Below are 17,908 nucleotides of genomic sequence, written 5' to 3'. Positions count from 1 at the left end.
TTTGAGGGTGAGGATTTTTTTTTTCTCATTTGACGATGGGGGTTTCTGGCTCCTGTTCTGCGTTCCGAAAGTGCTGAGTGCGTCTCGATGCACTGACCCGTCACAGATCGCGGGATCAATGCGCAGCAGCACAGAAGGACCTCCGGGGACCAACGGAGAGAGCGCTGAGAGAGAGCCGGAGAAAGGCACTGCTGCGCAAGACCCTGAAATGGGACGGGTTCATCTTCTCCACAGGAAGAGGAAATGGTCAGCCTCTTAATTCCTATTCGATGGTAATGTGTTATATGCGTTCTAACACTCTATCAGAAATACTCAACTTTAAGTAGCTGGCTACTTCCTGGTTCAGGAGAATGACGTAAGATTACAGGATCGTGTCATTGTCGATACTGGGGAAGGGGAACGATTCCACTGCGATACAAACGGCGGGGGGGGGGGGGGGGGGGGGTCAAATGCTGTTTGTTTTGTTAGCTCGTCAGCAGGCATCTTCCAAGTTTACGCAGATGATGTAAGATGACACGAGTCTGCCATGTTTGAGCCTGGGGTAGGTGTAACCATTTTAGATTTAGTCTTAGTCTTTTGGGCCAAAATTCTTATTAGTTTTAGTCACATTTTAGTTATTCCTATTCGTGATAGTTTTAGTCTTTAGTCGACAAGTACTCAAAAAGGTACTCAAGTTTTCGTTAAAAATAGACACCCAAGGTTTCCACCCAATATCAAAGACTTTCTTATCTTCTAACACATCCTGTAAAGGTCTACAGGTGAATATAAAACAAGTGTAGGTATCAGATCTGAAAATAAATAAATATCTGTCCATCCATCCATCCATCCATTTTCTGATCCTCTTTATCCTCACAGGGGTCGCGGGGCGTGCTGCAGCCTATCCCAGCCGTCTTTGGACACCCTGAACCGGTTGCCAGCCATTCGCAGGACACACAGAGACGAACAACCATGCGCGCTCACACTCACACCTAGGGGCAATTTAGAGTGTTCAATCAGCCTGCCATTGTAATTTTGGAGGAAACCGGAGTACCCGGAGAAAACCCACGCAAGCCCGGGGAGAACATGCAAACTCCACACAGGGAGGCTGGAGCTGGAATTGAACCCGGTACCACTGCACTGTGAGGTCGACGCGCTAACCACAGGACCACCGGGTCCACCCAATAAATATCGATGAATGTCTAAAGAAATAACGCACATTTTCAGAACATATTAACCACATGGCACCCTGCATCGAAGCCTTTTGATATTTCATTCTGAGCAGTGGCCAAAATTACAATGTATCAGTAATGTTTTTCAAACACCTCATAACCCTACCTCAAACACCTCAACCGTACCTCAAACACATATAAACACCTCAAACCACATAAACCGTACAGCATTTTAATGCTGTATGGTTTATTTCACATTTGCCTTAATCTACTTTTAATATTTGATTATACACACAAGCTAATGAATTGACGTTTGCCATGACATTAGCTCAACCAAAATAACCGTTTGCGCCAGGAGTTACGTGGAAAACTTGAAGCTTACAATGAAATTTATCACAAGCCGACTGTCGAGGAACATCAAATGCTGGCAAATGTATACACTATATGTTAACAGGACTAAGTGCGACTTACACGTGAAAAAAATCTGCGTTTAAAAAAAAAAAAAAAAAAAGCATGTCCATGTATCTATTCTTCGTTTCCGACCACCTAGCCCCTTTGCTGACACTGCCGCGATGGTTCATCAATGGAAAGCGTCTCTGTGTGTGTGTGACTATTGACCACACACTTTCACACGGCATTCACTAGCCTATGCGCTATCTTAGCACCAGGAAACTCTTGGTCAAACCCCCCGCCCTCGACATCCAAAGCCTCGATCCACTAAGCCCACCCGGCTACAGTATCAGTCCTCAGATGGAGAAGCAGCGCCTCTTTAATCCACTACTTCTCCTCCTCTACCTGGCCCCACCCCCCCAAAAAGAAAAAAAAAAACATCCCAAAAACAAAACAGAAGCGCATGCTCCTCTAACTACAGCCAGCACACATCGCCTTCATCGGAACCCCTCCGGGAGAATCGAGCAGGCCCTGCCGGCTCGACCCGTGGCTCCACCAACAGGGGATAAAAGGATAAAGAACCTCTGCTCGGGGACTGATTACTTACATCTGCCTGGCTAAATCCCAGCGCTCGCTCACACACGTCTGTGAGTGCAAACTACACAAAGCGCTAGGACTGAACGATTTGGGAAAACAATCAAAATGTCATCCCCCGTCCATATTACTACTGCAATTTAATACATGATTAATTTTTTCAAGGCCTAGCTCGAATAGATTTTTTAACCACTACAAGCAATAAAGGTTGATTTGAAATGAGTTATTTGTTCAGCCTGACAATCGCAAAAAGTCAGCTGTGACAGACCCTTCATGAAGTCTCAATTACGCAAATTTAAATGTGGAAAAAAAATCATATATATCTAATCTTATAAACATTCAAGATACATTTTCCAAGGAAAATATGGAGGTCCCCAAAAATACATAACTTCCCAAAAATATTAACTAAAATGAAAACATTTGATTTAAAAAAATATACTGTATATATATACTGTATATGAATATGTGAACCCCCAAATGCCGAACCGCAAGCATGCGGGATTCCACAGTAAATACAAATATTGTTACAATTCATTAATTTAAATGAACTATGCGACATACACATTTTTCATCACATTTCCGAAAGACCTGGTCTGTTTCAAATTTTCGATTGTGAGCACGAAAGTTTGCCCACATCTTATCCGTCGTCACCGGTTTACCCACCCAATTGTGGGTGTGAGTGTGACGTACATCTTAGGATGCACTCCGACAAATTATCAGTGATGTGCCCGAGATCATCAAGGGTTTCAGGTCTTCCCTCAGGTGACCCAGCCAGGGTTGATCAGACCCCAGCTTGTGTCCCAGCAGCATTGGCCCATAGATCGCTCCTCCTGATCCAGAGCCATCAAGAAGCTGTCTCTGCTGCCTCCATGGTGGCCTTGGTGTGCCCAAGTAGAGTGAACACCTTGCACAGTGAGCGGCCAGCCAAGCGCCTACACTCCACTTCGGTCCCTATACCACCGATGTCAGAGTTTGGTTCGCGTTGCCGGCAGTAAGACGGAATCGTTTCCAGTGAGGGGTTGGACTGCCGTTTGTCACCGATTCTGTTCAGAATACGTATGGACATAAATTCTCGGCGTAGCCGAGGCATTGACTGGGGGGTCCGGTTTGGTGGCCTCAGTATTGAAACTCTGCTTTCTGCAGATGATGTGGTACTGTTGGCTTCTTCATGCCGGGATCTCCAACTCTCACTGGAGCAGTTCGCAGCAGATTGTGAAGCTGTCAGAATGAAAATCAGTTCCTTCAAATCTGAGACAATGGTCCTCAGTCGGAAAAAGGTGGAGTGCCTTCTCTGGGCCGGAATGAGCTCTTGCCCCATGTGGAGGAGTTTAAGTATCTTGGGGTCTTGTTCACGAGAGAAGGCAGGATAGAGTGGAAGATCGGCAGGTGGCTCAGTACAGCATCTGCTGTGATGCAAACTTTGTATCAGTCTGTCGTGGTGAAGGAGCTGAGCCAAAAGGCGAAGCTCTCAATTTACCCGTCAAGCTACGTTCCAACCCTCACTTATGATTACGAGCTATGGGTCGTGACCGAAAGAATGAGATCCCGAACACAAGCGGCCAATGAGTTTGACTCCTCAGGGTGTCTGGGCTCTCCCTTAGAGATAAGGTGAGAAGCTCGGTCATCTGGGAGGGGCTCAGAGTTGCGAGGAGCCAGATGAGGTGGCTCGGGCATCTGATTAGGATGCTTCTCTAGTCAGGTGTTCCAGGCATATCCCACGGGCAGGAGGCACTGGGCGCGACCCAGGACACGCTGGAGAGACTGTCTCCCAGCTGGTCTGGGAGACAGTCTCGGGAGCTGGAAGAAGTAGCTGGGGAGAGGGAAGTCTGGTAAAGCCGTTGCTCCCGCATCCCCACCCCGGCCGGATAAGCGGTAGAAAATGGATGGATGGACAGGTGACAGTTAGCGGACGCTCCCTCCAGCCACATTTTTTGTTTTTATTATCTTTGAGGACTGAAATAGAAAGAATTTTTTTATTTTTTTTAAAAAGCTGTTTCCATGCGATGGGGCAACTACACGGAAATCACAGTCGGATCTGAGCCAACAGGTAACCCGATCTGCAGTGTTGTATACGCGTCAAACGGCGGCTCCTTTGCACGAGACAGGACGGCTTCCTCAAAACTTCCCGATTCCAACAGTATGATTTTGGGCATCTGGGGAAATGGGCTTTAACGTATCGTAAAAATCCGAAAAAAAATAGCCCATAACAACTCACTTTTAAAACATTAAGATCATAATAATACAACAGTCTGGAAAGAAAAGGCCACAAAAGATAAAAAAGAAGTGCGGCCAATGACATGATGTGCATAGCACCAAAGACGACAGATGGATGGATAAACGAGTCCAACTCGCGCCTTCCATCTGCGTTGGCATGGCAACTGATGCGGCACCACACACACTTCCACACGGCATTCACAGCAAGCGGCTCATTTCACACCGAGTGCTCGTTTAGTCATTCCCAAGCTTGCCTTAATTCGCGGACGGCAAACACCGGGAAAGGATCCTAAGACGTGCCGCATTCAAGGTCCCGTATTCTGTCATTGGAATGCATCACACTAAGGATTTTTTTTGGTGGTTGGGGGTGGGGGGGGGGGGTCATGCCATCTTAACGATGAACATCGGGAAAGGAGACTCGGAAAGGAACGACCCTCTTGGTATCTGAGACATGGCGCATCAGTGCATTACGTTGTCAGCATGCTCTTGCATAAATCACACTGTGATGTAATTTGAGCATGTCATCTAGCTCGGATGAAGATGTCAAAATGTGACTGTCAGCATGACATACATAGTTCTGCGTAGGTGTCTGACTGAGTCTGTCACCTGAAATACATGACCAGGTGCACTGTGTTGACAGTCACTTCACGCAGTGTTCCGACTTGTGTCGTCTCGAAGGGATTGGCTGGGAGAGGCGTTTAAGACAAGGCGCATCACACAGGAACTTGACCGTCTCCATGGGTGGGGCATCTAAAAGCTAGCTGTATCCGAGCACTCCCTACGTAAACACTTACGTTAATCACATCAAAGTGTTCTTTAAAAAAAAGTCATCTCAAGAAAATCCACACCAAATGTGAATTTAACCAATGATGCAATATGATTGCATATAAAGTAAAGACAAATGCGCCAAGAGGTGCAAATTTGTGCCGGGCTAGGCGAAAGATGTTTGACGCAATGCGAGACAGGCAAACAAGCGAAAATGTGCTTCTTCGCCAATTTGCTTGAGTCAAAAAATATATATTTCAATCGGAGCCACAAATTCCCGGAACACTGCGTCACAACAGCCAATCGGTGTCAAGAATATATTGCGTCATGCACAACGTACTGGAGTTGTTAAGAGGAACAATGCAAGATGAAATTATAACCGCAGTTCTTTTGGGGACCCGTAACTTTCTGATAACTCCTGCGACAGATCCTAGGACCAAACGAAAAAGAGCAAAGCCTGGAGAATGGTGGGCGATTAAGTCGGTATACAGTACCTAGTAAGGTTTTTCATGCTACTTGTTGCTGTGGTTGTTGATACCCTTGGTATCGACCTGGGGAAGCCCCTCTTCTTCTCCGGTTCAAGTTGAGCGAATGATGCCAATTCACGTTCGGTGCGGACACCACTGCCGCCATCAACCTCCAGTCCAGTGTGAATGCCGTATGAGACAAGGTGCAACTGTGCAATACATCAGAACCCACTTGCCAACGGGCACTGGCAAAAAACAAACCGAGACCTCTTGAACCTGTCATCTGAATGGCAGATGCCGACAGAACAGGTGCAACTTAATGGGCAGAGCGCTCGAGGTTGTCTTAAAACACTCGTGTCACCAGAGTACATCGGCAGACGCATCTAAGAGTAGGTGCACCTGACCACTTTGTCGTCATCTTGAACCTGTCATCTGAGTGACAGATGCCGACAGAACAGGTGCAACCAAGCCCTCCATCGGCAAAGCACTCTGAGGTATCTTAACCGTGTCATCTCAACAGGAAACGAGACTCGGCGCATCTGAGCGGTACGTCAGCAGGCACTTGCGCAAATCACACTGAAGCATCTTTTGATTTGACCCGGTTAGCCCAATGGAATACACCGGGAGAAACAGGTGCAACCGGGCACTTCATCGGCAAACGGGATTCTTTTCTGCCAAATATCAACAGCTGTGAGCCCATCGCGTACGGTTGAATAAAAATGTCAACGGAACACGAGCATTGCCATCTCTCTGGATTTTGTGTGTATTAAACATGCTCACCCTCACCTCTGTATCATAGATTTCAGTGATGAGGGAGAAGTTGTACTCCCGGGACTCCCGCATGTGCTGGATGGCGAGCTGCACGGCGGGCTCGATGCCCTGGCTGATGCTGCTCATCAGCGCTGACTCGTTCATGGGCATGAGCACCATAATGGGCAAATTCTCACCGTTGCGGGCAAACCAGCTGTTGTCCTGCCCGCGTTTGGTGCGGTCGTTGCACACCTTGGCCAACGCAGTGCCCGCCAGCAGGCAGCATGCCGCCGCCGCCAGGAGGAGGAGCGCCGTGCGGCCGCCGCGCTCCCTCCGGGCGGAGGCCATACTCAGGTGAGGGGCGGGTTAGGGGGTAATCCCCAAAGTCACAGGGTGGGCATCGCCACTTCCGATCCAGGCGCTGCTACTCCGGGATGCTTCAGTCGCCCCCACCTCCCCCCTCCCGCCCCCAGTGACGAGGAGAGGGCACCGAAAAAAAAAAAAAAACCCGCAGCAGCCCCCGCAGTGGGGAGAGAAGAAAAAGCACTGCAGAATAATTCCCAAGAAAAAGGCGCAGGGAGTGCGGAGGAATTAGTGACAGCACATACACTCCCCTCGCTAAAAAAGAAGCACAACAAGGAAGGGGGGGAGAGGTGGATGACTCTCAGCTTCCAAGTAAATTCCCAGCCAAGCGTGCACAATCCTTGCGGTCCAAAAGGAGGAAAAAAATAAAAAAGCCACAAATCAAGCGAGCGAATGGATGGGAAGAGGAGGAAGGAAGGAAGGGGTGGATTGTTGAGGGAGTCAGCCTTCAAGAGGGATGCTCATGTTCGCATGGTGCATCAGAAAAGCACCGCTTGATGCTGCCGCTTCTGCTGCTACTGGTGCGCGCAAGAGGGATGTGGAGGAGGAGAGAGGGAGGATGCGGAGGAGGAGAGAGAGAGAGAGAGCGGGAGCGAAAAAGGGAGCGAGAGGATGCACATGCATGCAGGCTTTTTTTTTTTTCCTGCAGGGCAGACTCATGACAGCCGAAAGGGATTTAAATAGGCTTTTATGCCCCGCTCGTAGCACGGCGCACGCGTCCCTCGGCCAAATACAGCAAGGCAGTAAAAACGTAACGGGGACTTTACACCTGTAAATCATCAATATCGTCAGAAAACAAAACAAATCGCACTCAGGGCTGTTCCTAATATTTTGAGCTCATCTACATTTGTGACAACTTCAAATAATGTTGCAGAAAACGGCGAAAACACTGACAATAACCACAACAACAAGAAGAAAAAATAAATAGGTCTATCGTACCCAAGAGGAGATTGAGGGCAGTGTGACAACAGGATGCAGCAGGCCAAGGGGGAGATCATGAGATGTACATGTTTACTTTTACCATTTTTATTTGCCATGGAGGGAGACCAATTGTATCCCAGAGGAGATTAGGAGCAAAGTGGGGACAGTAGAGATTAATACTGCAGTATCTACAATAAGATAAGGTTATTACATGGATGGTTATTTTTATCATTTATTGACATGTTGGTCCCGATTAGGTTAATTACAAATTTAACCTAAGAGAGACTAGAGTCCAGTGCAGCCAAATTGAGATTGTGGACTCTAATTCTGCGGTGCCTAGGTTGAGATAAGGTTATTGCATGCATATTTATGTTTGGTATTTTTTGGACATGTTGGCCAGGGTAATGAGACCAGTTGTATCCAAGACGGGACTCAGACCAAAGGACAGCCCAATGGAGATTGTGGAGTCTAATGCTGGAGTTCAAAAGTTGAGCCAACATTATAGTATGGGGTGTTTGTGTCAGTCGTTTGTTGATATGTTAGCCACAGTAAGGAGACCAGTTGTATCCAGGATGAGACTAAGGGCAGCCAAGTGGTACTGGTGGAGTCTTAATTCTGCATTGTGCTGACCTAAAATCAGCATGTCTAGGTTACTTTGGCATTTGTTATATGTGTGAAACAAAAATGCAAGCTAAAAAGCTGTGCAAATTGCATCCAAAAGGAGAATGGCGGTCAACTGCATCAAAGTGGAGACTGTTGCGTAAAATACTGCATTGTCCAGATATAAGTTTACTAATTTTCAACATGTGTGCTCATTTTGTCAAATTGTAGCCAAGAGGAGACTGTGGGCAAAGTGCTGCAAAATCCCTGTACACTTGAGTTTGGCCATGGATGTGGAGAGCGTCCATTAGCCGCACTTCCTGCAGGTCGGAGGCTGGCCGAGTGCTTTTTCTATTCACGCGTCAAAGCGAGGGGATTAAGTTCCCTCGCAGCCCCCGCCCGCCTCTACACCGATAAAAACTACAATACGATTGCGCTATAATTCAGGGGATTGTTAAACAGGCGTGGGAAGAGGAGAGCCAGTGGAGGGAGGATTGGAGGGAGGGGGCAGCGGGGGTCATGTGACGGAAGCTTTTTCACCCATCTGCTTCAATAGCAAGGCAGGTTTTTGAGGCTCCGTGAGCGCAATCAAAATTTGACTGCAACCTGCTAATTGTCACCTTTACCAGTTTATATATTAAATGCCCAGTACAGTACAGTCAAAATTATTGGAAATTATTGGTATTTCATCAGCAAAGGCGCAGCGGATCCATAATCCATCAACTGAGACTCCATCAAAAAAGGGGGTGGGAGGGGGGGGGAGACAGAAAACAAGAGCAAAATAACACGTTATATGACTACTGTACTATTTTCTTCCTTTCCTTTCAATTGTCATTTGCTTTCTTTTTATTGTGTCCCTTTTAACTTCTGTATTGTCTGTAAATGGACTGACAACTATCTAAGCTGGTAGAACTCAAGCTGTGGTGGCTGGCGATCCAATTAACTGAATATCGGTGAAGTGGGTGCCACAGAGGTCTGTTTTGGAACCACTGTTGTTTTCTGCAGATGACACAGTCATCTACTCCATCTCGGTTTATCAGGATCTGAAAAAATACAGTCTGATTTCTATAGAACCCGAATTAGAATAAAACAACTACTGTGGATGAGTACATTGAAAAGGGTTGCATGTTTACACTCAATTCTGCACTTGTTATTCCCGATACATCCCAGTCATTTTTTTCAATGCTCGCGAACATTAGCCTCAATTGTGGCACTCCTGCATATCAACACTAGCACTTGTCTTAATATCTCCCGATGACCACTCATTTCACTGCTCACTAATATTAGCCAAGCACGATTGCCACCAGTGACCATTTGTCTTGATATCTCCCAATTGCCGTTGTTGATGCGCTAACATTAGCCAAGCACATTCTCCTCCGTCATGGCTCGCGAGCACGGTAACGTGAGCATCGGTCTTGACATCTTTCGGTTAACAGGGCTCAACGGCCTCCCTCGTTCCATCTGTCGCTCATCCATTAATCAGATCCAAGTCGTTAAACACCACGGCGGAGCCTTAACGTTTTATTACCGTAGCACTTAAGCTAAAACAGGCAGACAAGCAAGTCTCTTTAATATGCTCAGAAGAGGACTTGTATGGCAGCAAATACTTGGACAGTTGAGGCTAAAGCGATGAAGACCGTCACCTACAAAATGTCAGAGGGAACAATAACTTCCATGGAAGCAAACGCCGTCTCGCATTTTGGCGTCATGAATCATTCATACGAGGCTTCAAATCATTCCGAGCGTCTTTATCAAGCTGCCGTGCCAACATACTCACATTAATTGCGGCGTACTCCATCAAGGACGTGGAATAACCGTGCAGATGTTCGCACACCAGTAATCAGGAATAGAAAGTTTTACACAGGAACAATTGATTCATCAGGTAAATTGAGCCTTTCGGACATGCGCAGTCAAAGTTTTGAAAAAGGTCAAATTAAGTTCATTAGCACATTCTAGCTAGACTATGTAATTGAAACCCAAAAGCCTCAAGAACCTTTTCTTAACTCATTCGGTACCAGCCAATTCTAGACCAAGTCAGAAAAGACGTTTAAAAACGTCTTTGGGAGTGAATGAGTTAATAGTTTAAATTATCTCATTGACTGGAGATGAGCGGTTCGGTGCATCCCTCGATGAAAGAAGCAAGTCTGTGTCACGTGTCACCGGGCTGGTTTTAAGAGTCAGCTGTTCATAACGGGACGGCTCGAAAACTGGCATTGCGGGCAGCAGTTTTTCATATTAACACCCGGACGATTCGGTCCCTGATGAAATATGTGAGCGCTTGTTTCATAGAATAAGGGAGGGTGAAAGCTGATGAAACGTTCATCAAGCACGCTATCACCTTCTGGGTGGATTCACTGAGCGAGGCAGTTTTCTGCGTTTTGGCTTTGGGTTCGGGGATTCGTATTATGGATTCGATGGGTATTACATGCAATCCTTGTCCGATACAATTGGAATTGCAATGTATGATTGATGACAAGTGTGATTCATGCAATTTAAGATTGCATTCAATGGAATACAATGTGATCCGATTGATTCCAAATCGGATGCAATTTGATTCACTCATGTTAACTATCCGAGACGAGTCCTAACTCTGGGCACCCGGGAGAAGGATGTCAAGGAGGGATGGATGCGTTTCCTATTCAAAGCGTCAGCAAACATTTGTTCTGTATCATTAAACGGCGCTATTGTGCCCGGGTGGCGGTGCGAGAAAGTCATGCTAAAGGACGCTCTCGAGAAGATAATCTAGAAAGGGGGCTGCAAGGAGGGTGGATGCGGGAGGGCTATGCTAAGCCACGCTGCTACGCTACCATGATACATTTGTCCTGGTCAGAGGAGGTTATCAGCGCTCCCTCTTTTCCCACGATGCAAATTCAATCAAGAGCGCGTCCAATCAAACAGGCCGCCGGCTTCAAAGGAGACGTGCGGCGCGGTGGGAGGACGCCATTTTGATTAGCCGGAGAAGAAGAAAGAAGCGGGGGTCTTACATAATAGCTCTTACAGTGAACACTTTCGACGTGCCTGTGGGTCAAATACACGGCGACTGAAACGAGACGCATTCTTGCTATACTCTTGCCACCGTCGCGCGCAACTGCACTGCATGCACTTCTCAGGATTGAAAGGGAAAGAGGCGGGGAAAGGGAAGAAGCTGGAAGAAAAGAAAGAAAGAAATAAGGTCATCATGAAGGAATGGAGGGAAAAAATGGAAAAAAGATTCATTGAAGTAGGGGGGCAATGAAGAAAAAGAGTGGAAAATAAACAAGCGGAAAATGATGCGGGGGGGAAGGAATGTAGGATAAAAGGAAGCAAGAAAGGAATGAACAGAGTGAATGAATGAAGGAGAAAGAAAAAACAGGAGAGGCGAAGGGAGAAAAGAGAAATGCGAACATGCAAGAATAGGTGAGCAAGGAAGCAAGGTGAAAGCCAAGTAGGAAATGATGGAAGAAAGAAAATGTGAAGGACATAAAGTAAAGGTAGGAGAAAAGAAGGAAGGTAAGTGTGGAAAGCAGTGGCGGTTCGGGGGGGGGCAACGGGGGCCAGTGCCCCTGTAGCACCGATTCTGGGCCCCCCTGTGGCCCCCCCTCCGAGCGCAGATTACGCAGTCGTGCCGAGTCGCCGACGCGAAAGGTGGAACCAAAGTGCCTGATTTAACATTCTAGTCGGACCCTTTAGTGCGCTGCGCCATTTAAAAATGAGCGGGAAAATGAGAAGCAGTCCGCGAAGAAGGAAATTACCACGACACGAGTGCCATTTGCGTGTGTGTGCGTGTGTGTGCGCATGTGTTTGTGTGTGTGTGTGCGTGTGCATGTGTGTGTGTTTGTGTGTGTGCGTGTGTTTGTGTGTGTGCATGTGTGTGTGTGCGTGTGTTTGTGTGTGTGTGCGTGTGTTTGTGTGTAACTTTTTTAGTCTCCCATTTTATTTAACAGGATCAATATATAAGACATTGCCTTTTAAAATTTGGATAATTATATGCATGTAAAACATCTAGCTTCAGTGTATTTGCAATTTTTGTCCCCGGCAGGCTGGTACCATATCATCCCCTGGCTTGAATATTCTCAACAGATGGACACGGCGTATTGTTACGCTTGCAGACATTTTAGCCCTCCTAATACTGTTTTTTTCTCATCACTGTAATGTTATGACTACAATTTCAAAGTCTGAAGAAATAAAAAGTCAAATAAGATTTTGAATCTGTCTTTTTAGCCCTGGGTTGAATGTGCCCCCCCCCCCATCAAAACCCTGGCCCCAGCCTGGCCCCCTCAGTGAAATTAATCCAGAACCGCCCCTGGTGGAAAGCAAAAGAAGAGGGAATGAAGGAGAGGCAAGAAAGGAGGAAGTACAAGAGGGAAGAAATAAAAGGAAGCAAGGAAGGGTGACAGAGAATAAATAGGAGGAGGGGAGGAAGGAAGGGAAAAAAAGCATCCGAATGGAAGGCCCAGGTGTTGCCGTCGCAAGGCGCGACACTTTGATGCCATTTGCTCCCCGAGCTTGGGTCCGAGCCGCGCTGCCGTCGACTGAGTCACCTCGTCCTTCCAACAAGTGTGGGAAGTGACATGCTGTCAATGCGTCAGCGTCAGACTGGCGACGGGATCATTTGAGCCTCCTCGCAGCTTCAGGCACGCCGAGTGGCTGGCCCGCATGCGCGCCATTGCGCATTTGTCTGTTAACGAAGACCTGCGATTGGCTGGCAACCAGTTCGGGGTGTCCCCCACCTACTACCCGATGACGGCTGTGATAGGCTCCGGCACGGCCACGACCCTCGTGAGGATAAGCGGATTAGAAAATGGATGGAAAGACTGTCAACTCAACTTAACGCTATAGAACCAACACTAAAACACTCACTTATTCACTCTCTCTCACACACACACACAAATTAGGGATTCTTCAAACCCCTTTCCAGTTTTTTTCCCATCACAAAAGCAAATAAAAACAAAACATTCTGCCTCCTCCCTCACTCTGCAGAAGCCGTGCTTCATTTTGTCCCCTCATGGTTCCAACTATGGATTTTTTTTTTTGAAAATAATGAACGAAAATAGTTGAGTTAGATAAATTTGACTTGTTGTTTAGTTTCAAATTGTTTCGACATAATTGCTTTGGTGCAGAAGGAAGCGGTCAGCCATGAAGGTAATTGCATACAGATTCATATCCGATTATTACTCTGCTTCTAAAATTGTTTGATTTATTCCACTTTAACAATATAGTGTTTGGTAACTCAAGAGGGTTTTTTTTCTCTTGAAAAGTAGTGATTTTTTGCGATGCAAGTGTTCTGCACAGTTTATTCATCTTGATGGGGCACAGTAAAATACTGAGTTTTGCAGCATTATTTTTTATTTTTAAGCTGCCTTTTCTATCTTTAAATCCATATTGGCAAATCCAATGCTCTTAACATCTCTCACGCTTATATTTTATGCAGAGCCTTGCAGGTTTTTTAGGCCGTTGTCGTGCCAGTTTTGAATAATTTAGCGTTAGCTGCTAAGCAAGAAGGCGCCAGGGATGAACTTGGTACACCGCGGCATACAGTACACACGGCGGACATAAACGTGCGAATAACTAAAAACACCGTCGGTAGCACTTGAAACCACTTGGCAGTCAATGAAATAACAAATTATGTCCTTAAATTTGTCTTTAACGCAAATATTTGTTTGTTTGTCTGTTTATTGAACATAAAACATATATACAGTAATAATTTGACAGAAAATAAGGTAAATAAAAAAGTAAAAAGAAAGAAATCAATCTTCATTCAACACAGTTATTATGTTCAAGGGAGTAGGAAGAAGTAAAAAACTTATCTAGTCCTACCCCGTTATGTGATTGTATCTAATAAATCATTTTTATATCAATCAGAAAAGAAAAAAGTATGAAGAAAGAAGTCTCCATTAAGGCTCATACTTTACCCTTAACCGTGATATTTTTACAACTTTTGGTTTGTATCGGGATTATATACTTCCACACCCTGACACTCTTGTGTCAATTTTCTCTTGTATTCATAATGGATATTTATATACCTTTCTCTATTTATCAACTTAGTTCTGATTTATCATTATATTTAATGTTTTGAATTTATCATTTTAACTCTGATTGATGTAGGTTGTTTGTACTATTTTTTTGAATTTGTTTTTGAACTCGGCAAGCGATTTACTCATTTTCAGGTCCGTTTCGAGATTATTCCACAGATTAACACCTTTGATAGATACACTTCTTTGCTTGATGTTTGTTCTTGTTTTGAGTTTTTTGAATAAGTTAGTACCTCTTAAATCATAGCTGCTTTCTCGAATTTCGAAAAACTTCTGAAATATTTGAAAAACTTCCAGCCTGAGTGATGACAGGAGCCAATGCAGGGCGTCCTTTTTTTTTTTTTTTTTTTTTAAGACAATAGACCGTCTGGTGCCGCTCTGGGGCATTATTCACTGATCAGAGCGCGACCATCCAAAAATATTTTTGGAGTCAAAGGCCCCTAACAAATGGAAGCCATGAAAGATAGATGAGGATGCGAGGCACTTCATTCATATTTGATGGGCGGCCTTTGGATGCATTACCCAAAGCATCACAAGAAGCCTCGCTTAATGGTCCCCGCAAACAGGTGCCACTCACATACAAAAGCGCCACGACTGCTGTAAAGCCAGAAGCCCCCCACCCCAACCCTTTAAAAAATAAAACAAAATCAGGCGTGCAAATCTAGTACAGTGCTGGCAATGATGACAAGACAAAATGGCTTATCTGTGAGAAAGAGAGAAGATTCAGACTTTTGGATGGCATGGGCCACCATATGTGCCCGATCCGACGCCACACTTCGTGGGAACCTGGAGCTATGTCAAAAAGTCACATTAAAGGACACAAAAAGTACAAAATCTCAGCAGGACAGGCTGCTGACTAACAAAAAAAAAAAAAAATGGGCTGATGCATTTTATTTCAATAAATAAAAAAAAGACAAGAACCAGCGTTTGGAAGAGTCTTGGTCAGGATATGTGCCTAATCTAAGGCCCCTCTGAGTGGGCAACAATCTGAGAAGGGCTGTGGAATTTTGCTCTGGAGATTCCAAAACTGGATTTGTGAGTATATTTTGTGAAACCGGAATTACAAATGATGTGGATGTGTGTGCCCGGAGGTGGGTCAACATGAACCTGCATGACCTGCCAGATGAACTTACAGGCGGCAAAGACACGAGAAAAAAAACACACACATTTTGGAACACTATAACCCCATTGTCATGAAAAATAATGAGCCTGGCAGAAGGCTGGCAGAAGGCTGTGAGTGTGTGAGTGGGGTACCCATTCCACCACCCCCCCCCCCCCCCGCAGCCATTAGATCAGTCGTTGTGGCCACATCGATCGCACACACGCACAGACACACAGTCTCTTCATTAAGAGTCTCAGGGGCTGTGCAGTCCACCTGCCACTCACTCACTCGGCCTCCACTTCATGGATTTAGTTTCTTACCTTAGATCTTGTGCGCACGTGTGTGCTGGTGGCTTCAAAGAAAGAAAGAAAGAAAGAAAAATGGTACCTGCTTCAATCTGCGTGTCACCCTGGTTTCCACAGCGACGTGGCCAACAATGGGAGCGGTGCATGCTTAATCTCCAGCTATGCAAGGAAAAGGAAAAAGAAAGAAGCATTTAAGGAGCAATGACAAATAAGAACTGTATTGTTTAAAATAACATGTTAATGTCATTAATTTAAAAAGCGTATTTTCTTTTTTCAATTGTTTTCTGTTGTCTGCGGTAAATGTGTTCACATCAGTTTGTGTTTTTAATTTACTGTTTTCAGTCTTTGGTGTTGTATTTTGTTATTTTATGAAAAGGTTGCTTTGTTACAGCTGCATCTGTTGTGCAATATCTTGTATTACTGTATGTGCAATGTCTTGTAACTGGCTTCCACATTCACTGGCTCCTGATTCCAACTGTGGATGTGAGGGCAATGTCAGGCCACTAACATTTTGTTTCCTGATCATAACCTTAGCTTAACTCTTAAACGTTCCATAATTCTAACCCCCAGACTCATTTTTTTAATTAAATTTGACGTCGTTTCATTAATTAATAACCTCCAACTTATCCTTACCCTGACCTTTTTTTTTGTGGGCCCAAATCATTTTCCCTTTACTGTAATTAATACTTTTGTGTCACACGCTACAACGAAAATTGTTCAACTACTGTTCAGTTCTTCAACAAATTCGTGAAACAATAGGGCTTCTTCACCGGGTGCAATAAATGGTAAACAGTGTAAAATAAAATAAAAGCCAGAGCCCATTTTTCTGAGAGGAGCGCAAACAGACCCGTGTGACACAATGACAAGAAAATGGCTTCACCGCTAATGACAGAACAGAACGCGGCCCATTGTCACATACCTAGACGAATACCATTCCGAAAGCAAAAAACACAGTTTTCTTTAGCTTCCAATACATCTGTAAGCTTTTGTTAAATTGCTAATTATTATCATTTTATATTTAAGCATTATATTCTTTTATGTTACCTAAATTATATTCTGTTTAATACTTTCTGAAATGTTCTTATGTTCCTTACGTGTGATTGGCGAAGAAAAGCAGGAAGTTGGGTCGTTACCGGAAGAAGGGGTGTTCGTTCGAGAGTTACGAGGCAGACGTTGAAAAAAAAAAAAATAGCGGTGTTCAAACGAAGTCCATCTCCCCTTTTTGCCCATTCCGAACGTAGAGCAATCCATCCGAAACCTACGAACCCCTCAACAACTCCGAGTCTCTACTGCAGGATTATCAATATAAAATCTATAAATAAATAAACCACTTCGTACTCACAACTGATGCTAATGCTAACCCGGAGGTTCCTGGCTCTCGGTGTGCTTACTGTTCCTCTCATACTATTCTGCCCCCCCCAAAAAAATACACGGATTGAAACAACCCACTCAGGAACAGTATTAGTTGACCTAGCCTTATAAAGTCCAATGTTTCTTGAAAAGTGCGCCTTGAGAGAGAATTTTACATCGTCTTCCGTGATAATTAAGCTTCGATCCCACGGTGTGCTGAACCAATCAGAAGCGACATGTTGTCGAACCGACGAGAGGACGGAGAATCTCACTTGTCTGATGTTTTTATGTTTTAAAATATCTTCGTTTTTACTACATATATTTATTTGTTTGTTATATTTTTTTCTTAAATACATTGGACAAAAAGGACATGAGTACATATTTTTTCATTTAAAAAAAATATCACAATTCAAAACACTTTTGTTGTAACTTTTGCTATATTTTTTTAAAGATATCAACTTTATTATAAATTGTATAGATGTTCCTCATTTTTTACAATGAAAGTGACATTTGATTTTATATATACTTTTTTCTTTTTACAAAAATTACACAAGACAATACGTACAATGCATACATATACAAAACATAGAATTTCTAAAAATAATAATAATACCTCGTTTTATGGTTGTGGCAAATAAAGCAAGTCAATGGAATTTTTTTTTTTACAATATGTTCTGTGCAGGGTGGCTCGGTGGTCCAGTGGTTAGCGCATCAACCTCACAGTGCAGAGGTCATGGGTTCGATCCTGGCTCCAGCCTTCCTGTGTGGAGTTGGCATGTTCTTCCCCTGCCTGCATGGGTTTTCTCTGGGTTCTCCATTTTACTCCCACATTCCAAAAACATGCATGGCAGGTTGATTGGGCACTTCAAATTGTGTGATTGTGAGCACAAACCGTTGTTTGTCTACATGTACCCTGCGATTGGCTGGC

The 17,908-nt window shown here is 44.7% G+C and overlaps 1 protein-coding gene across 1 annotated transcript in view; it reads right to left on the bottom strand.

Annotated features, from left to right (window-relative positions):
* The window catches only part of gabbr2 (gamma-aminobutyric acid (GABA) B receptor, 2), a 92,342-nt gene extending 85,131 nt beyond the window's left edge, over positions 1-7,211 (bottom strand). Inside the window, exon 1 of the mRNA XM_086136380.1 lies at positions 6,365-7,211. Coding sequence (XP_085992506.1) covers positions 6,365-6,676 — 312 coding nt within the window. The 5' untranslated portion in view covers positions 6,677-7,211. The remainder of the gene's footprint in view (positions 1-6,364) is intronic.
* Between the last annotated feature and the right edge of the window lie 10,697 nt (positions 7,212-17,908).

Source organism: Hippocampus guttulatus, chromosome 18, assembly GCF_054856545.1.
Source record: "Hippocampus guttulatus isolate MCC_2025c chromosome 18, RoL_Hgut_1.0, whole genome shotgun sequence".
NCBI lineage: Eukaryota > Metazoa > Chordata > Actinopteri > Syngnathiformes > Syngnathidae > Hippocampus > Hippocampus guttulatus.
The sequence above is the reverse complement of the archived record's forward strand: the minus strand, read 5'-3'. Positions and strand labels throughout refer to the sequence as shown.